Here is a 23,309-nt window from a genome sequence, read left to right on the forward strand (position 1 = left end):
GACTTCAAACAGAATGTTTCCATTAAAAATTCAACATGTTAATCCCTCTTGCATGAGCTCTGTGATACTTGATGATAACTGGCTGTGGCACATGCGGGTTGGATATTTTCATTTTTCTAGCCTAAACTACCTGTCAAAAAAAGGACTTGTTTTTTGTTTACCACGGATTTATATTCCCAACTGTGTTTGTGAGATTTGTCAACTAGAAAAGAAGCACAGAGATCCATTCCCTACAAGAAAGTCATAGAGAGCTAGAAGATTACTTGAAATTGTGCATTCAGATCTCTGTTCTGTAAAAGTTTCAAGTAATGGTAGTAGCAGGTACTTTATCACTTTTATTGATGATTTTAGTAGATATACATGGGTATACTTTCTGAAATAGAAATCAGAAGCATGTGATATCTTTAAGACATTCAAGGCATTTGTCGAAAAACAAAGTGGTTGTAAAATCAAAATCCTCAGAACAGACACAGGAACAGAGTATCTTTTATGTTCAGAATACTTTAAGCAACACGGGATTCAACATCAACTAATAACTAGATATACTCCTCAACAAAATGGAGTTGCTGAAAGAAAAAATAGAACCATCATGGATATGGTCAGATGCATGCTCAAGTCAAAACAAATGTCTAAAGAGTTTTGGGCAGAAGTAGTCGCAACAATAGTTCATATTTTAAACATGTGTCCAACAAAAAGTGTTCGTGATAAAACTCCAGAGGAAGCTTGGAGTGGAAAGCGGCCTTCCATCCATCATTTCAGAGTCTTTGGGTGTATTGCTTATGCCTACGTATCAGATCAATTAAGAAAAAAGTTAGATGACAAAGGTGAGAAGTGTATCTTTATTGGCTATAGCACAGACTCAAAAGCATACAAGTTATACAATCCAAAAACAAAGAAAGTAATCATCAGCAGAGACGTGACGTTTGACGAGAAAGACATGTGGGACTGGAACACAAAGACAGAAAAGCAGCTGACTATAATTCTAAATACATGTGATGAAGTAGAAGAAAGGCAACCAGACACAACCAAACAACCAGAATCATCTAGAAGATCACAAAGAGAGCGGAGCTACCTGCTAGATTAGTAGATTATGAAGTTGGCAATTACAACGATCCGTCCGATGAAGAAATCATAAACTTTGCTCTATTTTTAGATTGTGAGCCATTGAACTTTGAAGAAGCCTCTAAAAACAACAATTGGAAGAAAGCAATGGATGAGGAGATTCATGCCATTGAGAAGAATGACACATGGGAGCTGATAGATTTTCCAGCAGATAAGAAGCCGATTGGAGTAAAGTGGGTTTACAAAACTAAGTACAAATCCAATGGTGAAGTTGATCGTTTCAAAGTAAGATTAGTTGCTAAGGGGTACAAACAAAAACCAAGTATCAATTATTTTGAAATATTTGCTCCTATTGCAAGATTAGACACTATTCATATGATTATTTCACTCTCGACTCAAAATAAGTGGAAGATACATCAAATGGATGTTAAGTCTGCATTTCTAAATGGCACTTTAGAAGAAGTGTATGTTGAGCAACCTGCAGGATATGAAGTTCTTGGAAAAGAAGATAAAGTTTACAAATTGAAGAAAGCTTTGTACGGGTTAAAGCAAGCACCAAGAGCGTTATATAAGAAGATTGATTCTTATTTCATTGAGAATAGTTTCAGAAGATGTCTGTTTGAGCATACTCTTTATATCAAGTTCGTTGAACCTGAAGATATCTTGATCGTGTGTTTTTATGTTGATGATTTGATCTTTACTGGGAATAATTTGAAGATAATTGCAGAATTTAGGGAGGCTATGATAAAGCACTTTGAAATGACAGATATGGGCTTGATGTCTTACTTTCTTGGCATTGAAGTGGTTCAAAGAGATGATGGTATTTTCATTTCTCAGAAGAAATATGCAAATGATATTTTGAAGAAATTTCAAATGGAACATTCAAAGCCAGTTCCTACTCCAATAGAAGAGAAGTTCAAGTTACTAAGAGAAGATAAAGGAAGAGCAATAAATCCTACATATTACAAAAGCTTGATTGGAAGTCTAAGGTACTTGACTGCGACTAGACCAGATATTGTGTTTGGAGTTGGTTTGCTTAGCAGATTCATGGAGGAACCTTGTACCAACCATTTGCAAGCGGCAAAAAGAATTCTTCGATATATCAAAGAAACAAGAAAAAGCACTTCAGGATTTGTATTTCATCTTAGTTCTGGTGCAATTTCATGGTCTTCAAAGAAACAACCAGTAGTTGCTCTCTCTACAGCAGAAGCAGATTATATAGCGGCAGCAAGTTGTGCAACGCAAGCAGTTTGGCTAAGAAGAATTCTTGAAGAATTGAACGAGAAACAAAGTACTCCAACAACAATATTTTGTGATAACAAGTCAGCTATTACACTTTGCAAAAATCCAGTATTTCATAGAAGATCGAAGCATATTGATATTCGGGTTCATAAAATTAAAGAATTGGTAAATGAGAAAGAAGTTGTGATCGAGTACTGTCCACCTGAAGAACAAGTTGCTGATATATTTACAAAACCATTGAAGACCGAGTTATTTTACAAATTGAAGAAGATGCTTGGAATGATTAATTCTGCAAGTTTGATTTAAGGGAGGCAATGTTGATTAAAATTTAAATCAACTTGCATGGACTAGAATCTTCATGAAACATGGTTAAAGAATTAAAGAAGCAAAGTTTGAGATGAAAACAATAATCATCTATTTACTAAAAAATTAAGATGTTGGAAGTTTGAAGATTTTTGAAGAACATTCAAGAGAGTAGTACAACTACAACATTCTACAACATTGAAGAAATTCAAAATCAAATTGAATTGAAATTGGAAGTCAAGCAAATTAGAAGATTATGGAAACTACATGAATACAAGTTGAAAGAAGATTTATGAAGCCAACTCATAAAATAGTGGTCATTACAAAATTGAGTTGTGATTCATAAATTATTATTTTAATAGGAAACATCGCCTCTATAAAGGCTTCATATGTATGTTGTTATCTATCTCTCCATGAATCAAAATACTTAGTGTTTGTTTCAAAAAATTCTCTCATTATTATGAGTGTTAGTCAATTTGAGAGATAAAAAATATGATAGCGTTATTTATATGAGTGAGTGATCCTAAAACCAATTAAGTGTGATATTATACTAACATTATCATTCAACCCTAAACCACATTGATGCGGGTGGTGTGGCCACTTCTGTCTCTCCGCAAAATGAGTATTGTTTCATGAAAATGTGATCATTTTGCGTAGTCCTCATACAAAGTGGAGCTTTATCTGCTAAGAAACTATCCTCTTGGGAAATGATAGTTGTGTAGTTACACAACTTCCAGATTTGCGATAGCTAGAGATATTAAAGTTTTTTAATTATATAAATAAAAAACTTTCAAGTGATCCTAATTATAACCTTATTTGCATCAATAAATATCTATTTCTTATTTTAAAAAAAATACATAAGTAAAATATTCTTTAAAATATTTACTAGTCAAATTTTTTCACTAAAATTTACCAAAGCTTCACAAATATCCAAGAGATTTATCTCGCAAATTTAGTATCATTGAATATAAACTTCTATAAATTCAATTTGGCAAAATACACCAAATATCCTAATGATGGCTGAGAAAGACAACAGTGAACGAAGAACTTGACCTTAACACTAAGGTAGCGTTTGTTTTGAGGTACTGAGAAGAGAGACTGAGATTTAATATTATGTTTGTTGGTTCAGAGATTAGTATTAAAATTTCTGTCTCTGTCTCCAAAATTTCTGTATTTTAGTACCTGCAAAAAATAAGGACACGGGAGACTAAAATTTTTAGAGATAGAGAGTGAAACTTTAATAATATTTTATACCTAAAATACCTTCATTTCAATTAATTAATTTTAATTTTACCCTTTATACAAATTAAATTAGAATTTCATTCTTGTTTCAATTTCTATTTCTCGCTTTGCATCTTTTAATTTCTACCTAATGTACCTAACTATCTCTCGATAGTTCAGTTGGTAGTTGGTACATATTTCTCCTGGGAATCTTCCTGCTGGAATTTGAATACACCAAAATATGATATTATTGCTTCAAATTTAAGAGTACTCCATGAGCATGAGCATATACAACCACACATTGTTAGAGCAACTGAGCAAGTATTAAATATACTTCCAAAATACTCATGAACTTTTCGGTACATTATGTAGAAAGAGAGCATTGCAATTAAGAACAAAAAATGTTTACGTTTATCAATATCCAGATAGGCATATATATTAGTGCATTGCATACTCAATTCCGCTATTGAACGGATACACTTCTGCTATTGTAGATGCCTCGCATGGTCTTTATACTTTTTTTTATTCCCTACCGTATCTTCTAGCCAGCATCTTCTAGCCAGCAGGCAAATGACTAATCTGTTGCAAATTCGAGTTTTATTTAAATATTTGTCCTTAACCAATAAATTGCCGCATATACAAAGCACGAACCCCGACACTTGCTGCATCGTGTTTATAACTAATTTGCTTTGTCATCACTCAAAACTTTCTTGACATGTTCAGTGCGAATAAATTACCAATGTTGTATAAACTCCAGAGTGCAATACGGAGATTATAACATTTCTATGAAGCCTATCACAAGAGCAGTCACTAAAGATGTTAAAAAATATTTTGGTTATTAAACTATTTGTGAAAGAGATGCATCCAGTGGTTGAGACAGCAAATTAATAATTCTTAGCAGACCAAAGTATTATTAATGGCAAATTGGCATTGAAACTCATATGGAGCCAATTTATGCTAGCTAATTTTACTTTTATTTTAGTATGTTCAAAAAAGGTCATTTCTCTCGTAAGACAGTTTAGCCTATTTTTTTTTAGTAATATTAGACATTAAAATAACTTGAGATAATTATACATCAAAAAGGAAAGAAAAAAAAGCAGCAGATAGGTAAACCTCTAAACATTGGTTACTTTTTTTCACATTTTGATGAATTATAAATTTATTAGTTTCTTTACAACAAACTGTGGTGTGTACAAACATGGTTAATGAATTCCTTGTATCAGGAAACTCTGGAGAGGAAGTACAGGAGCTTCCCTTTCCATTTAATTTCGATCGTTGTTCTTTTTCGCTTATCATCTGTTTCGCAAAACAATGCCCATGATGAAGCAACATCAAAACTTCATTTGGATCAAAACTTCATTTCGATGTTGATGCTCCTTGCACAACATCGTAGCCGGTGCGGAACTTAAGTCCAGAACCTATATGGCCTGCCGTAGGCCATAGCCAGCTAAGGATATTTGGACCCAAAACCTGCGTTAAAATGAGATATTATGTCATTATAAAAATAATTTTCAATTATTAGGGGCAATTAATAAACTGAGCTAAATGATAAACTAATAAAAAGGAGCACATCCAAAGAAGAAAGAGAAGCAATAGATTTTGTACATTAGAAACCCTTATTAGTACTAAAATCCATGATTAACCAGGAAAATAATAGAGTAAAGAGCAAATGAGAGAATATATTATTCTTATGTAAGGTGTTAAAGAGAAAATACTAGCCTCTATTTATAATAATAGTAAAACCCTAATAATACTAATAAGAAAATAATGATAAACTTCAAAACTAGAACTAAGATCATATTTTATGCTCTCTGATATGATTCAATTCTATCATAATTTCCAACAATTAGTGAACTGCTGTGACAAAGAAAAACTTTGAACCATAATGAATTACAACTACAGATATTAGAATTTTTTCTATATAGAAATGAAATAACCAAGCTACTTAATACTTTCCTGTAAAGCAATATAGACAGGCTCTGTTAAGAAGTAGACAGGTCATCTAAAAGCCTACCAAATCTTCATGACCTTCCTAAAACATTCAGTATATGTGCATTTAGCCCTAGCTAATAATGACTAGGATAATCAATGGAAAATGTTAAACCTGAATTCAATCTATAAAGTCATCCATCATGGTCAAGATGAAACAAGTGGAGAAAGAAGATGACCTAATGGTTGCAAAGAGTTAAAATACTAAAATAGGATTCTTCAGCTCTTACAGAAGTCAAATTCTCATATGGGCCAAGGTCATATGGATGTTTATAGATACTTCCACCTTTCTCAGCAAGCCACAGAGCTCTCACTCCTTCATAATACTGCGAACAAGATTGCCCGTTTAATAAAAGTTAATATCAGGCTAATACAACAAATAACAATGCAGAACTGAAAACATCTAATAACCTCTATCGTAGTCTTGTTATGTAAGATGAGATAGACATGCCATACTAAAAGCACACATAATGCTATAGATAAAGGGACCAGCAAGAGGCCCGAAACAACCTGGAAAATAAAAAGGATGAATTTCATAAGAAACAAAATTGCTGAGTTTAGATAAGGAGTACTTTTCTATCAAAGATAGATTTATATATAAAATAACCCTTAGCAGAACTTACATATACAGTTCTGAAAGAGCCGCCACTTTTATCATCATCCTGAACGCCATCATAAGCTAGACTTCCGACAAGTAAGACCTACAAAGTTGTGAGATATGGAAAACGAAAAGATTGTCAGCCCAAGCAAAACCACCAAATCTAGCACCGCTAGGAAACTAAATCAGGCCCCATGTTACATTCATGCAAATAGAGTTTAATAGAAGTCATAATCAAAATGAAAACAAACTCGTGCAGATAATGAAATATGTGACATACCAGGGAGTAGATGCATGCAATTACAGCATACAAGACAAAGATGAAGAAGACCTTATAGTTTGCATGGCCGACGCAGTTATTTATCCAAATGCAATGGTGATCCTTACAACCAAGACATGAAACTTGTCATTATTTAGAAAATCCGAGACAAACCTTGAATAATAATTCAAATAATGAAATCATGCATACCATTCGAAGCACACATCTTTTGCAAATCCGACAATGATGTGCACGGGGAGGCTTATAGTGTGAACATTTTTGGCAATATCGCAGATCTCCACTCTGCTTGCAGACCCAAAGAACCATCAGATGAAAGTTCATGATGTTCAATATTAATAAACAACTTGTTTATGGGAATTATTGTAAGATCAAGAATACATTATTCCTTTCTTTCAAGAGTAAAAATTCAAATTGTTAACATCTCTAAATAATTTCATAGTCATGTTTAGACGAAAAAGATTCAATAAGGAGCACAAAAGATAATACCCTGATTTCAAGGACTCCACATGATTCTGCAGTTCATAAGCATATTGACCATCAAAAGGCAGAAAGACAGGAAACAAGGCTGGGCTAAACCAATCAAATTTATAGCCATGGTTATGAGATTGGATAGATGAGATAGCTTTTTAATTAGCAAAGCATAGTTGCAAGACGTGAGTTATCACAATTCCTTGTCCTAGTGTTAGGAACTCGTTAGTTTTCAGGAGTTAAATCAAAAGTTTGACTATAGATTAATTTCTGACTGATAGCATGCCTCAATGTTCACCTTCAAGCACTGCACTAAAGTGGTTTATGTTTTGGCAATGTTCCTTTTTTTTTCCACCTTCATTTACTTTTTTCTTTTTTGGGGCTGGGGAAGTGTTCTTCAATTCTTTTTTTTTTTTTTTTTCGTCTTCTATTCCATCAGATTCAAATAGAAAGAAATTTAGGAACAATCAGCAACAGACTAAACCCACTCTTATCCATGTCATCACATCTAATGTAAACATAGAAACTATCAAAGGTAATGGTAGTTAGAGTAGTATAAAATCTGTTAGTGCTATTAGTGGAAAGTTGAGTCTGTTATGTTAGTGCCCAGCTGCTATACTACTATGTGTGCAGTGTATGAGATATAATGTGTAACATGAGTGTCCTATATAAACTGGAAATCACTCCTCTTTGGTATCAACACACTCATTACTTGCAATACACGTTTTTCTACTCCTCTCTCTGTTCTCCAATTCTGGTTTTCTCTCAGCACTACCCTATGTTCATCCAATCTCTCATACTCGCTAATTCATGCCTCAGACCATGAATGCTATAAGAAACAATGCATTTGAAGCGTTTTCAATTTCACTGTATTGTGTTGAAGCATTGAACAATAATCTCTCCAATCAAATTGCTCAAAAAATCATTTCAAGCTGTACTAAATCCTTAAATTCTTTATTTCTGATTGACAAATTAAAATTGGTTTCCAAACATTACATTCCACCTGAGAATCTATATTCTCTAACTTCTAGAGTATTAAACTCTGAAATGAAACAACAAAATGCTTTGGCTAAAAAAGAAGATAAATGAAATCATTTAATGGAGAATAACAACAAATTTAATTGCTAGCCAAAACCAACAACCTCGAAATCATTTCCATTACACCTTAACAGTCATATCAGATATGGAAGATCATTCATTCCAGCCAAGAACACAACACAATTATTAACCTTTTCAAATGGAAAAAATTATCTCACATCAACACAACACCAACTTGTAAAAGCTTGCACTTTTGTGCCCTAGCAAGTAGCAACCAAATAATAAAATAAAACCAATATACAAGAGCTTGCATCATTGCACCAAACAGCAAAACCTTGACTAGATAATCCTTTGCTGTAAATGCACCATGGCCATAGAACAGAAACCATCACACCAAAACAACCAAAGCAGCATTTCCACAACATCATCTAAGTAACTCACTCCAGTTAAGACGAAAGCATTCTACCAGAAAAGACAAAACATTTTAACCACATAACGTCTGTTCTAGAACCCTAAGCCTCACAAACATCACTACTTCCCAATCAGCAACGGACGCATGCTTCATATTGAAACTGAAAGCTCACTAAACTTTCTACTACCGCCACTCTCACATATCACGAACTCACAATACCCACAAACTCAAACCCAAACCAAACCCAAAATCAATTTCAGCTCAATATTCAATTTCCAATATTTATGTTCTCTTTTTAACAAGAAACCTCAACCCTCCCAAAATGCCGCACAGAATATGCATAACATTAAAATCTACAATATTTCAACAATAAGTATCTAAAGTAGGTCTATCATAAAAGTTCAATCTCGCAACGGAATCAAGATATGCAAAGTGAGTAAATGAGAAAGTTTGAGAAAACCTTGCGCTTGATCTCGTGGATTGGTGATTCGGAATCTTCAACGTCGGGCATGTAGGTGGCGGGGACGTGGCCGGGATCGGTGGAGATGGCGCGGCGGTAGGTGAGGACGCACATGGCTGCAAGAGCGGTGAAAACGGCGCTGTTTATGAGGCCAGGAGAGGAGAGGAGACCGAACCACCGGTCTACGAAGACGAAGACGGTGGAGGCATAGATGTAGGCGATGGACAAAATGACGAGGCTCACCGGCAGCGACCAGCGGAAACGACGCAGGTGCTTGGATTTCTCGGCCATAGGAAGGGGGCGGAGGCACCGGCGTTTAGTGCAAAACGACGGCGTCTCCGCGAGAGAGAGAGAGAGAGAGATGAATAATGATTAATGAGAGATGACTGATGATGACCTGTGTCCGAAGTTATGAGTACGGTGCCGTTGCCTTTAATTTCACTCTTTCTTTTTCTCTGTGCGATGGGATGCAAGTATGGAACTGCTCATTCCTAAAATCATCATTATCAATCAATGTTTAACCCAGAGAGATTTTTTTTTTTCTTAAATAAGGTTTTTGTTTTCTGTTTTTACAAGTTTATATTTTCAATTTGACTGATAATAAAAAATAATTATATTTTTATGCATTATATCTCGATTTTATAGGCCTGTGAAATTAAAGAACAATGTAATTTTGGAAAATTTTTTATATAAATAAAATAAATTTATAATATAATTATCAGAATTGAATAAGTAATTAATTCGAACAAACTATTGAATTACTGGATTAATAGTTTGATTGGTGAATTATTGGTTAAATTATTTGACCCAATAATAATTAAATAAAAGGTTAAATATATAAAATTATAGTAAAATAAATATTTAAATAATAAAAATAAATAATGATTTTATAGTTTAATATAATATAATATATAATACAATATTATAAAATTATAATACAATAGTATTACTGAGTGACTGATAATTAAATTATATATAAAGTGTAATTCATAAACAATGCATTCATGCCATATATATAATTAATTATTAGCATGTGTTATGACAAAAGATAAATTTGGTTAAGTGGAGAGAAATGTAGCAAAGCTAAGGACACAATCCTTGTTATAATATTTATATAAGATCAACAATTGTATATTAAATTTATTTTCTTTAGTACAATATTAAAAATATTTACTTTTTTTGTTATAATGATAATAATTTTTTCTGCGATTAAATTTTTTTATTTTATTTGAATTTAAAAATAATATATTTTATTTTATTTTTTTTATTATCTTTAATTAAAAGAAGTTATTTTTTTAGAAAAATAAATAAGTAAAATAATAAAATTATAAGTAAAATAATATATTTTTTTTTTTTTTGAAACTAAATAGTTAAACAACAAATAAGTCACTAAAACTTACTTATAGAAATTATATTTTAAAATTTAAAATAAAAATAACTTCAAAATTATTTTAACAATGTGGACAAATAATTAGGGGCATCTATTCTATATGTATTCATATATAAGTAAAGAAATTACAAATTTTTGTGGAAACACTTGCCCCAGCCTCCTATAAGTAGATCCGTCTCTGTATGTACTGTGAGTGTAAAATAATTTTATACGTCATCTAATTATGTAATGCCACATTAATAAAAAAAAATAACTACCTTAATTTTTACATTAATCGCGTGAATAGTCATCTATTTCGTGAATTATAACTCAAAATAATAAATTTAAAAATTCTAAATTGACATTAACTGCATTCTAAAATTTATAATTTGTAAAGCATAATCATTTATATATCAATCGTTATTAGTCACATATTATAAGCATATTTACAATCCATAAACTTTTATTTTGTATTTAATATAAGTGAATAGTTAAAAATATAGTTATCAGATTCGGTTCGACCTGACCGATTCAACCAAAAATCCAGTCAGTTGATCAAACCAAATTACTTTTGAACCGTCCAAACATCAGACCCACTAAAAATTGGATCGAACCACTGATCCAACGATTGAACTAATAACCTAGTGATCTAGTGTTCTGATCGGATTAATTATCGATTCGGTTCTGATATCTATGGTTGAAAGTCTAAATTCTAAACTAAAAATAATTTATTTTTTTTACAAAATAATATTTTGATGAGCGACCCAACGAATTTTGTAGGCTTTTTTTAAAGCATATGACATAACCTTTTTAACTAATAAGCTTTACAAATAGTCCAAATCTAGCCTATTTAATAAAACGAATCGAGTCGAGCCTAAAACGAGTCGAACCATGAGCCCTCGTCGGATACCCGACCCACATCCATCCCTACCTACCACTACCAATAATATATCCTTCATTAATGACTAGTATCTAAGTACAAACAAAATAAATAAAGCGGGCTTAGTCTCCAAACAAGGATGGAAATATGTTGGGTTTTTCTCTCCCTTGTGAGGTCCAAGCCCAACTTTTTGAGGGTGTCTCTTTGCACCCATTGTACCATAACCCTAATCAGATTTTTGGGGTTATTTTGAGAGATAGAGAGTATAGCCACCAAAGTGAGAGAGAGAAGAGAAAAAACAGAATCACGTTTTTATGCAAAGCAGTAAGCTTTAAATAGCAGTTTCTCAATCGTTCACCGTTGGAACGGCTTGAAATTTGAACTGCGTGTTTCTCTCATTTTGTTCTTCATTATGGTCGGTGGGGATGTTGATTGGAGTTTTACAATGGGATAAATTGGCTTCGCAAGAGAGAAAATATGTTTACCATTTTTACAGAGAGTAGCAATCTTTAAACAGCAGTTTCTCATTATTTCACCATTGGATCGACGTGAAATTTGAACTACAGATTCTTCTCATCTTGTTCTTCATTTCTAATAGTGGAGATTTTGATTGTAGGTTTGCAGAGGAAGAAATAAGCTTCAAACAGCAGCTTTATTTTTGGGTATTTTTCATCTTCTTGCTTCTCATTTGTAAGCTTTGGTGCTTTGATATTTTGGCTGGTTATATGCACGTTTTTGTGCTTTGTTTGAGACTCTCTTGTATCTCATTTGATTATAGTGGAGCTATTTCATTGGTCTGGACGACTCGTGGTTTTTACCTCTCACATGTAGGGGATTTTCCACGTTAAAATCTCGGCGTGTTCTTGTTATTGCTTTACTTGCTATATTTGTTTATTCATAGTTGCTGTCATATTATGTTGTGAGTGCTTCCATATTGTTCTTGTGTTGGATATTTGTATTATTTCCGCTGCTAGGCTCTTTCACACTAGTATCAGAGCTTGTTGGTATTTTTCTGGGCTTGTGATTCTATGAACAATAGAAGCTAATACTAATACTAGTAGGATGATCACTCTTAATGGTCCTAATTATGATTTGTGAAAGTCAAAGATGGAAGATTTACTTTATGTCAAAAATTTTCATAAACCAGTTTTTGGTGCAGAGAAGCATAATGATAAATCTGATGATGATTGGACTTTGTTGCATAGACAAGTTTGTGGATATATTAGGCAGTGTGTTGATGATAATGTGTTGAACCATATTATCGGAGAGACACATGCTAGGACCCTTTGGATTAAACTTGAACAGTTGTATACTAGAAAAATTGGGAATAACAAGATGTTTTTTATCAAGCAGTTGTTGGCTTTAAAATATACAGATGGGACATCAATGACAGATCACTTGAATAACTTCTAAGGAATTATGAATCAGTTATCTTCCATGGGTATCAAGTTTGATGAAGAGGTTCAAGGATTGTTACTTCTTGACTCCTTACCAGACTCGTGGGAAATTCTTAGAATGTCATTGTCTAATTCTGCTCCTGATGGTGTAATCTCTATGGATCTTGCCAAGAGCAGTATTTTGAATGAAGAAATAAGAAAAAAGCCACAAGGTACATCGACTACATATTCAGATGTTCTTGTTTCTGAGTCTAGGGGGAGAAACAAAGTCGAGGTCCTAAAAGTTGAGACCAAAGCAGAAGCAAGTCTCGGAGTAAGTATAAAAATATTGAGTGTCATCATTGTGGTCAAAAGGGACATGTGAAGAAATTTTGTTGGCAGCTAAAGAAGGAGAAAGCCAAAGTGATTTCGTCCACCACAAAGCAAGTAAAGACAAGAGCAAAAATAAAGATGGTGGTAGCATTGAAGACAAAGTCAATGTTACTCATGATGATTTTCTTCTTGTTGAGGAGTTTGAATCTGTTAACCTTGTTGATAGTGGTGCTTCTATTCATGTTACATATAGGAGAGAATTGTTTATATCTTATGCTCCTGGTGATTTTATTGATGTGAAAATGGCTCACCAAGGTGTTGCAAAATGTGCCGGTGTTGGACAAGTTTGCTTAGAAACCTCCAATGGTACCAAGTTGACTTTGAACCATGTGAAACATGTTCCAGATATTCGGTTGAACCTACTTTTTGTTGGTAAGTTGTGTGATGAATACTTGGATAGTTCATTCTTTCGTGATAGTTGGAAGCTCACCAAGGGTTCCATGGTTGTTGTTAGAGATACACAACACTCTACTCTTTATTTAACTCAAGCAAAGATTGTGAAAGATGTTGTTAATGCTACTGAGTTTATTGATGAAACTGATTTATGGCATAAGAGATTATGTCATATGAGTGAGAAGGGTATGAATATGTTATCCAAGAGGAATCTTTTATCTGGTTGCAAGGTTTCTTTGTAAAAGTGCAACCATTGCTTTGCTGGAAAATAAAACAGGGCTTCTTTCAAGAGCCATCCACCTTCAAGGAAGCCGGAGATACTTGTCTTGGTGCATTCTGATGTATGTGGACCGATGAAGATAAGAACACTTGGAGGGTCTATCTATTTTGTAACTTTTATTGACGATCATTCTAGGAAATTATGGGTTTACGCTTTGAAGACCAAAGATTAAGTTTTAAATGTGTTCAAGCAATTTCAAGCTTCTGTTGAAAGAGAAAATGGGAAAAAGTTGAAATGCATTCGTAATGACAACGGTGGTAAGTACTCAGGTCTATTTGATGCTTATTGTAAAAAGCATGGTATAAGACATCAGAAGACTCCTCCGAAGACTCCTTAGTTGAATGGCTTGGCTGAAAGGATGAACAGAACATTGGTTGAAAATGTTAGATACTTGTTGTCATAGTCTGGATTGGCAAAATCTTTTTGGGGTGAAGCTTTAAGCACTGTTGTTCATGTCTTGAACCGGACACCATGTGTTCCCTTGCAATTTGAAGTGCCAGAGAAGGTATGGTCAGGTAAAGATGTTTCTTATAATCATTTAAGAATCTTTAGATGTAAAGCTTTTGTTCATATTCCTAAAGATGAGAGATCTAAACTTGATGTAAAGACTAAGCAGTATATTTTTATTGGTTATGGGATGGACGAGTTTGATTACAGGTTTTATGATCCTGTTAGCAAAAAGGTGATTCGGAGTAGAGATGTTGAAGACCAAACATTGAAGGATATAGATAATGCAGAGAAGCCAATGGTTTAGCCTAGTGATGATTTTTCTGACTTGGATATTACTCCCTCTATGCCTATGGTGGAAGATGGTAGAGTTGAAGTTCAAAATAATAAGCATGATATAGGTGCAGGTGAAGATGGAACAATTGATCTGATACTTGATGAAGTTGGTGATGATGATCAATATGAACAACCAGCTTTGGAAATTCCTGAAAATGCACTTAGAAGCTCTACAAGAGAGAGGAAGCCTTCGTCAAGGTATTCTCCATATGAGTTTGTTTTGTTGACTAATGGGGGAGAAACTGAATACTTTGGAGAGGCTGTTGAAAATGCAAGCAAAGCTCAATGGCTTGAAGCTATGCAAGAAGAAATGAAGTCCTTGCTTGAGAATGATACCTATGAGTTAGTGAAGTTACCGAAGGGTATGCGAGTTTTTGAAGAACAAATGGGTATTCAGAATCAAGAATGAAGAACACAATTCTAAACCTCGGTATAAAGCTAGATTGGTTGTTAGAGGCTTTAGCCAGAGAAAAGGTGTTGATTATGAGGAGGTCTTTTCTCTTGTTGTGAAGATGTCATCCATTCGTGCTGTGCTTAGATTAGTAGTATCTCTTGATCTAGAGATTGAGCAAATGAATGTGAAGACAGCTTTTCTTCATGGTGATTTAGACAAGGAGATCTACATGGAGCAACTGGAAGGCTTTGTTGTTAAAGGAAAGGAAGATTTTGTGTGCAAACTTAAGAAGAGTCTTTATGGGTTGAAGCAAACTCCAAGACAGTGGTACAAGAAGTTTAAATCTATTATGGGAGAGCATGGTTACTGTAAGACAACTTCAGATCATTATGTATTTGTGCAAAAATTTTTTGATGGTGATTTTATCATTCTTTTGCTCTATGTGGATGATATTTTGATTGTGGGCAAGAATGCTTTGAGGATTAATGAGTTGAAGAAACAATTGAGCAAGTTATTTGCTATGAAGGACTTGGGTCCTGCCAAACAGATTTTGGGCATGACTATTACTCGTTATAGAGATTCCAAGAAGCTTTATTTGTCACAAGAGAAGTACATAAAGAAGGTGCTTCAAAGGTTTGGCATGAATGATGCCAAATGTGTTGCTAGTTCTTTTGCTCCTCATTTTAAGTTGAGTACCAAGTAGTGTCCAACCACTGATGAGGAGAAGCAAGCAATGGATGAAATTCCTTATGCCTCAGCTGTTGAAAGCTTGATGTATGCTATGGTGTGTACTAGACCAGACATTGCTCATGCAGTTGGTACTATGGGTCGTTTTCTCTCTAATCCAGGTAAAGAACATTGGAATACTGTTAAATGAATTATGAGATATCTCAAAGGTACAACTAACTTGAGTTTGAGTTTTGGTGGTGAGAAACATTTGCTAGTTGGCTTTACTGATGCAGACATGGCAAAAGATATTGATTCTTGAAAGTCTACTTCAAGTTATTTGGTCAAATTTGCAAGGGGAGCTATTTCATGGCAATCAAGGCTACAAAAGTGTGTTACACTTTCTATCACAGAGGCAGAGCTTATTGCAGCAACTGAAGCATGTAAAGAAGTTATTGTGGATGAAGAAGTTTCTTATAGCACTTGGTTTCAAGCAAGAAAGTCAAAGTGCTATTCATCTTGCCAAGAATTCTACTTTTCATGCAAGATCTAAACATATTGATGTTAGGTATCACTGGTTACGGGATGTGTTAGATTCCAAGTTGTTAGAACTTGAGAAAGTTCACACTGATAACGATGGTGCTGATATGATGACAAAAGCATTGTCAAGAGATAAGTTTAAAACATGTTGTTTGATAGCCGGAAAGGCGAGGGCCTCCACCTAGTCGAGAAGGGAGAGATTTGTTAGGTTTTTTTCTCCTTTGTGAGGCCCAAGCCCAACTTTTTGAGGGTATCTCTTTGCAACCATTGTGCCATAACCCTAATAGGATTTTTGGGATCATTTTGAGAGGTAGAGAGTATAACCACCAAAGTGAGAGAGAAGAGGAAAAACTGAACTTCCGTTTTTATACAAAGCAGTAAATGTCAAATGGCAGTTTCTCATTCGTTCACCGTTGGATCGGCTTGAAATAACTGCATGTTCCTCTCATTTTGTTCTTCATTCTGGTTAGTAGAGATGTTAATTGGAGTTTTGCAGTGGGAGAAATTGGCTTCGCAAGAGAGAAAATATGTTTACCGTTTTTACACAAAGCAGCAATCTTTGAACAGTAGTTTCTCATTATTTCACCGTTGGATCGACGTGAAATTTGGACTGCAAATTCTTCTCATTTTTTTATTCATTCTGAATGGTGAAGATTTTAATTGGAGGTCTGCAGAGGGAGAAATAGGCTTCGAACAACAGCTCTGTTTTTGGGTATTTTTTATCTTCTTGCTTCTCATTTGTAAGCTTTGGTCCTTTGATATTTTGGCTGGTTATATGTACGTTTTTGTGCTTTGTTTGAGACTCTCTTGTACTTCATTTGATTATAGTGGAGCTATTTCATTGGTTTGGACGACTTGTGATTTTTACCTCTCACATTGAGGGGTTTTCCACGTTAAAATCTCGGTGTGTTATTGTTATTGCTTTAATTGCTATATTTGCTTGTTCATAGTTGCTGTCATATTGTGTTGTGAGTGCTTTCATATTGTTCTTGTGTTGGATATTTGTATTGTTTTCGCTGTTAGGCTCTTTCAAAATAGACTAAGCAGTTAAAGACCTATAACCTAGTCTATATTTAACCTAACTTGGTATGGTTTGTTACAACTTACAAAAAAAGCCTAGACTTAGATCATTATAAAAATTTTAATACATTAATACGTCAGATTTAGACTCACTAATTAATCTTATTAGTCTGTCAAGCTTATTTGGGACTGTTAAAATATAAATGAATATATAAATAATTTTTTTTAGAAGAGTGTTAAAGCAACTCCAAGGCTGCTCATCCTAAGTTCCTCCTCTAATATAAGGGGACTTTTATCTGTTGAAGTGTGAACTCAAATGAGTTCCTTAACATAGATTGATGAGAAAAATTTCTACTCAAAAGAAAAATGTCTACTCAAAAAAAAAGTCTCACGCCAACAAATATTTGACACGTGGAATGTCGATAAAAAAATTAAAATATATATATAAAATGGTCATTGTATTGTATACATATATATTATGACTCTTGCATATTACATACTCTTTATATGTATGTTAATTAATTTTGCAAATTAGTTTAATTATATTTTTTGTATTAAATAATTTTACAAAATAATTTAAATTAATTAATTATTATAATAATTAATTATATTACATAATTATATTTTTATTTAATTAATAATTTATATTAATTATTTAAATAATAATTATATTAAATAATTAAATTATAATTAATTTATAAATAATTATAATAATTAATTTTTGAATTATTTTTTAATTTATAAATTTTAATAATATTATTATAAAAAATAATAATTATATTAATTTTAATTATTTTAATTAATTAATTAAGTGAAATCATAATAAAGAATAAAGTTAGTTTCTCTTAATGGAGAAGAAAGAGATACTTTGAGTTTCTATTTACTGTGCTGATGTGGAGTTACTTTTTAAGGGATGAGATGAGTTTCTTACTAGAGGTCGTCTTAGAGAGTCAGCAAATTTTGTTATTTGTAGCCATCAATTAACCATCATTAGTATTTTTAATGATATGAGATTACATCTAATGATATAAAATTACTCTTTTTTTCTTTTATTAGTTAAGTGCTGTCCATATTTTAATAAAAGTGTTGTTCCTAGATTTTTTTATTTTTTTATTATTAACAAAGTTATTAAAAATTTTAAATTTATTGTATTTTATTATAAATATTTTTGTATATTTTAAAAGTTAAGAAATTTTTGTAAATATTAATTTGGCATATTTTGTATAAATAATTTTTATTAAAAATAAATTTTTTAAATAATATTTTTAAATTTTTACTTTTGGGGAAACAAAATTATCAGGCCAGGTCAGCCTCAATAGGGGCATCCCAACCGTGTGTTGGAAAGGGGTACAATAGACAATACACACTCTCCGTCCATGTTAATTCTTAGTTCAGTTCAGTGACTCAGTGAGTAGTAGTTGTTCTTTTTCTCCATTGATCCGTTACTCCTCTGAAGTCTGAACTCTCTCAGTACTACCTCGCCCATCAATGGAGATTGAGACGAAGATAAATTATATGGACCCTGTTAAAATCGGCCTCAACTTGCTCTGCGTTTCCCTCCTTCAACCAATGGATATGATCAAGGTTCTAATCTAAATTCCTTCGGCCTTTCTTCTTTTTTTGGGTTGATTTAATGTATGATCCTCTGATTATGGTGTAGGTGAGGATGCAACTAGGTCAAGGATCAGGTGCGCAGATCGCATCCAACATTCTCAAAACAGAAGGGGGTTATGCCGCCTTTTATAGGGTATTTCTCATTTCCTTTCATCACAATCATTTTTATTCGAATGTCATGCCGTTCCCAATCTGCATTTGAACATGTGTGTTATGAGTTGTTACTATGGCTCATATTATTGTTACTATTATTGTTACTTTTAGCTGTTGCTCATTTTGGTCCAACTTTAACGTTCATTTCTTATTATAGTTAAAATAATCACATCATCTAGGTGAACAATACCCTATCCTTTGTTCTCTCAGTGTCTAACTTGATTCTTAACATAGGGTCTATCTGCTACACTAATCCGGCTGCCTCTGCATAGAGCTGTTAAATTTGGATCATATTCGTGAGTTTTTGTCATTCTTAACAATATTTGCTTTCTATCCTTTGGTCTCACTACTTGTATGCTTATGACGGAATTGCACTGTGTTCTTTATCACGGTGGTTTTTAATTGCTTTCTAGAATCATAGCAACTGCAGTAACTGAGGATAATGATCGCAAACCCTTGTCACTTCGCCAGGAAGTTATGATTACCTCAACTGCTCTAACAATGGGATGGGCTTTTAGTATCCCAACACAGTTGGCACAAATTCGTATGCAGGCTGATGCAACTTTTCCCACCTCTCAGCGCCAAAATTACACGAATGTCTTCAATGCGCTTCATCGTGTTGTTGCAGATGAAGGGGTTCGGGTGCTTTGGAGAGGTTCTGTGGCAGAAATAGCAAGGCAGTCCGCACTAATTACAGGGCGTATTGCTGGTTATCCTCTGAGTTTTAGGTACTTGAAGGATTCCCTTGGTTTTGGAGAGTCCACTAGTGCGATTGGTAAGTAAAAATTTTATTGGCGTTGAATAATTTTATTTGACTAATGCTATTTCTCTCAACAAGACTCTTGAGTAGTTAAAATGGTGTTACTCATTTTATTTTAACATATTGGTGGCATTAGTTTTGTGGACTTTCATTTCATATCATGACAGTGAAATCAAAAGAAAAAAAAAATCGTACAATATTTAGAGGGGCATTATGCAGAACAATTCTAGGTTTAATAACTAGGACCAAGATAACACAAGCCAACTTTCACTGTATTGAACTGAAATAATAAACCTAAGCTCATATAAAGAGAAATTTTATCTTAGGGTAAACATTCACATAATATCCTCACGGACAAATCAGTCCCAACAAATTTTTTTCTCTTTTTGATAAATTCACATCCAACAGGATCTAATGTGTTTGGCTTAAACAGCTATGTGATATTACATGGAACTTTGGTAAATTTTTCCCTTTTGTCATAAGCAGCAGCAGGCATGTGAAAAATTCTCTTTTGAAATGCCAAATATTTATCCCAACTCTTTTTGCTCTGAGTTATGTTAGACACTGTTGGATTGACATAGTGTTGGTTACACTCCATTTGTTATTAGATAAGTGTAACTTGAGTCCACCTCTCTATCTAGGTATGGTTGAGATCTGAGTTGTCATATATCTCATAAGAAGTTAGTACATCAATTATTGTAATTTCTTTGCTACTAATATCATTATTTTCTTTATATAGGTGCCTGTGCCATTTCTTCTTTCATCGGATGCGCTTTAAGTTTGCCATTTGACTATGTCAAGACCCAACTTCAGACTATGCAACCTGATGCTTATGGAAAATATCCTTATACTGGTAGTTTTGATTGTGTTCGCAAAACCTTGAAGACAGGAGGACTTCCTATGTTTTACTCCGGGTTCCGTTTCTATTATTTCAGAGTTGCTGCTCTGACGATGGTACTGCTTTTTATCTTATGTCCACTCTGCACTGATTATTTTAATTATTTTGCCGTGGGTTATTTGTTAGTTTTTATTTATTTTCTTTTTAACTTCAAAGATTTTCTCAAAGTTCAATTTTAGGTGCTTTCTATGGTAAGGTATTGAAGGGGTTTAAAATTTTAGTTTTCTGTATTTTTGTATTAGTTTTATTTTCTTTAATTTTCTTCTCAAATTTAGAATATGGATGTTCGGATGAAGATGAAATGGCTAATAAGGTTCTTAATACTTAGATCTTTAGATGGGATGTTTTGATTTTTAAAATGGGGGACTATTATTGTAGGCAGATCTTCGGGTTAAATTTACAAAGAGGGAAGATTATACTTTTATTCCCCCCAAAAACATTAGGTGTGTTCATTATTTATTTCATATTGTATATCGTCATTTTCGTTCATGATACAAGGTAGCCTGATGCACAGTTGGCCAGTTTCAGTAGCTCATCAGTTTTATTATTAGATAAAGTGCATTGGATTAAAGTTAAATTCTTATTGTAGTGATAACTAATAGTTTATTGTCCGATTATCCAGATTACATGGTTTATCATGAAACAGCTTCGTCGTTTGGATGCATCAATCAATGAAAAAAAGATTACAATAAAAGCTCGTTGAAGCGACGTTTGAGTTTGAGGTGGTTGTTAGTTAATGCTGAGTTCATGCATTTTTAGCATTTGATCTCAGGAGCTCTGATCCTAATTGATTGACTTCCAATTCCAACCTTATTTTGATGGTGTGCATTCATACCTGACGCTAATATAGTTCAACAACCAAGATTATAAACCAATTCATGCAGTGACTTTGTGAATCATAATTACTTACTAGAAATACTAAGCTCTATTTGGAACTAAGTTTTTTTTTGAGTAAACAGACATGATACATGATAGGCCGTAATGACATCATTTGCACTCTATCTAGTAGAATATGATTTAATTGTTGTTGTTGTATATATGTATTTTGTTGGATTTATCTTTATTGGACTTGAAATTGTTTAAATTTTCTACTAAATTGTGTCTGGTGTTGAATTGATTACTTTGTACATATTGTATAGTCTTTTATCTTTTCCCCTTTTATTGATATCTTTATTAATATAGTTTGTGAAAAATATAACCTAAATGAAAACCAAACACCCAAGAAGAAAATCTACGTTGGAAGATAACAAATGTTTTTAAAAAAGTACTTGAAAATATTTAAGTATTTTCGGTTTAACATGAAAATGAATTTAGAGTTTTGCTACACATATAAGCATTTTGACATACAAGTTCATACAAGTTAACCCTAATCCAAAAAAATCCACTTACATAATGTGCATGTGAAATCATACCGTTCTTCCTCCAATGTTTGTATCCTGCGTTCCTCCTCCTCCTCTTCTTTCTTCTTCTTCTCCTTCTTCTTTGTGTTTCTCCTCTTTTTTCTTCGCATGTTTTATCTTCATCATTGTTCTTTTTATTACTGTTGTTACTATTTTTTTCCCTCCTCTTTCTATTGATTTTGTAACATTATGTAATTTTTTTTTCTTTGTTTAATTTTTTCATCCCAAGAAGAATTATAAAAATATGAAATAAGAAAATGACGAAGAAGTAGCTACAGAAGATGAGGAGGAGGAAGAGGAATAGTTTTGAATTATGTAGAACTTATTAGAATAAAAATACACAGAAATATTTTCAAAATACACCGCAAGATTTCCAAAATACACCAAAACAAGAATGGAACAGATTCATCACAAATTCACAATAATAATTCAGATTCAGAACTAAATGAAAATTTTGCTACAAATGCACAAAAATATTTTCTTCAATACATTTTTCTTCTTTTTTTTCTTATTTTTTCTTTCTTTTAGTTGAATGAATGCGGGTTCATTCTCTTCCAAGTAATTTTACAGCATTATGTGTTTTTTCTTTTTTGTTTGATTTTTTTTGTTTTTATTCTTATTAAGAGAGTAAAATAAGAAGAAACTTGAGAAGGTAAAACAAGAAGAAAAAGATGAACAAGAAAAAAAAAGATGATAATAATGATGATGAAAAAGAAGAAGCAGTAGCAGAATATGAGGAGGAGGAAGAAGAAGAGTTTTGAATTATGCAGAACTTATCAGAATAAAAATACACCGAAATATTTCCAAAATACACCGCAAATTTTCCAAAATACACCAAAACAAGAATGGAACAAATTCATCATAATAACAGTTCGGATTCAGAACTCCTACATCAAAATTTTGCTACAAATGCACAAAAACATTTTCTTTAATGCATTTTTCTTCTTTTTTTCCTTATTTTTTCTTTCTTTTAGTTAAATGAATGTAAGTTCATCTTTTTTCAAGTAATTTTACAGCATTATGTGTTTCTTCTTCTTCTTTGATTTTTTTTGTTTTTATTCTTGTTAAGAGAGTAAAACAAGAAGAAACTTGAGAAGGTAAAACAAGAAGGAAAAAATGAATAAGAAAAAAAAAGATGATGATGATGATGAAAAAGAAGAAAAAGCAACAACAGAAGATGAAGAGGAGGAAGAGGAAGAGTTTTGAATTATGCAGAACTTATCAGAATAAAAATACACCGAAATCATTTCAAAATACACTGAAAGTTTTCCAAAATACACCGAAACGAGAATGGAATAGATTCATCACAATAACAAT

The 23,309-nt window shown here is 33.0% G+C and overlaps 2 protein-coding genes across 3 annotated transcripts; one reads left to right on the top strand and one right to left on the bottom strand.

The window, feature by feature from the left end:
* Positions 1–4,932: 4,932 nt before the first annotated feature.
* On the bottom strand, positions 4,933–9,609 carry LOC112727777 (probable protein S-acyltransferase 16). Its single transcript, XM_025777675.3, has 7 exons — positions 9,074–9,609; positions 6,885–6,977; positions 6,696–6,797; positions 6,441–6,518; positions 6,229–6,327; positions 6,048–6,143; positions 4,933–5,298 (listed from the first exon to the last, which is right to left on the bottom strand). Exons 1-7 carry the CDS (start codon positions 9,362–9,364, stop codon positions 5,185–5,187), a joined length of 873 nt encoding a protein of 290 aa, XP_025633460.1. The 5' UTR covers positions 9,365–9,609; the 3' UTR covers positions 4,933–5,184.
* An 8,940-nt stretch (positions 9,610–18,549) lies between these two features.
* LOC112727778 (mitochondrial dicarboxylate/tricarboxylate transporter DTC) lies at positions 18,550–21,688 on the top strand. Of its 2 annotated transcripts, XM_025777676.2 has the most exons (6): positions 18,558–18,751; positions 18,828–18,914; positions 19,169–19,230; positions 19,348–19,709; positions 20,434–20,648; positions 21,215–21,688. In XM_025777676.2, exons 1-6 carry the CDS (start codon positions 18,656–18,658, stop codon positions 21,293–21,295), a joined length of 903 nt encoding a protein of 300 aa, XP_025633461.1. In that variant the 5' UTR covers positions 18,558–18,655; the 3' UTR covers positions 21,296–21,688. The 2 variants fall into 2 exon arrangements, with proteins under 2 accessions (XP_025633462.1, XP_025633461.1); XM_025777677.3 differs by lacking the exon at positions 19,169–19,230 and having other exon boundaries at positions 18,550–18,751; positions 19,406–19,709.
* Positions 21,689–23,309: the final 1,621 nt, after the last annotated feature.

This window comes from Arachis hypogaea, chromosome 12 (genome assembly GCF_003086295.3).
Source record: "Arachis hypogaea cultivar Tifrunner chromosome 12, arahy.Tifrunner.gnm2.J5K5, whole genome shotgun sequence".
NCBI classification, from domain to species: Eukaryota; Viridiplantae; Streptophyta; class Magnoliopsida; order Fabales; family Fabaceae; genus Arachis; species Arachis hypogaea.

Excerpts from the sequence above, each read along its gene's own strand:
- LOC112727777 (XM_025777675.3), bottom strand. The coding sequence starts at position 9,364 with ATGGCCGAGAAATCCAAGCACCTGCGTCGTTTCCGCTGGTCGCTGCCG. Across the intron at positions 6,328-6,440 it reads GCTCTTTCAGAACTGTATAT|GTTGTTTCGGGCCTCTTGCT; the intron begins GTAAGTTCTGCT and ends TTTATTTTCCAG. Across the intron at positions 6,144-6,228 it reads ATAACAAGACTACGATAGAG|TATTATGAAGGAGTGAGAGC; the intron begins GTTATTAGATGT and ends TCTTGTTCGCAG.
- LOC112727778 (XM_025777676.2), top strand. The coding sequence starts at position 18,656 with ATGGAGATTGAGACGAAGATAAATTATATGGACCCTGTTAAAATCGGC. Across the intron at positions 18,752-18,827 it reads AACCAATGGATATGATCAAG|GTGAGGATGCAACTAGGTCA; the intron begins GTTCTAATCTAA and ends ATTATGGTGTAG. Across the intron at positions 19,710-20,433 it reads AGAGTCCACTAGTGCGATTG|GTGCCTGTGCCATTTCTTCT; the intron begins GTAAGTAAAAAT and ends TTCTTTATATAG.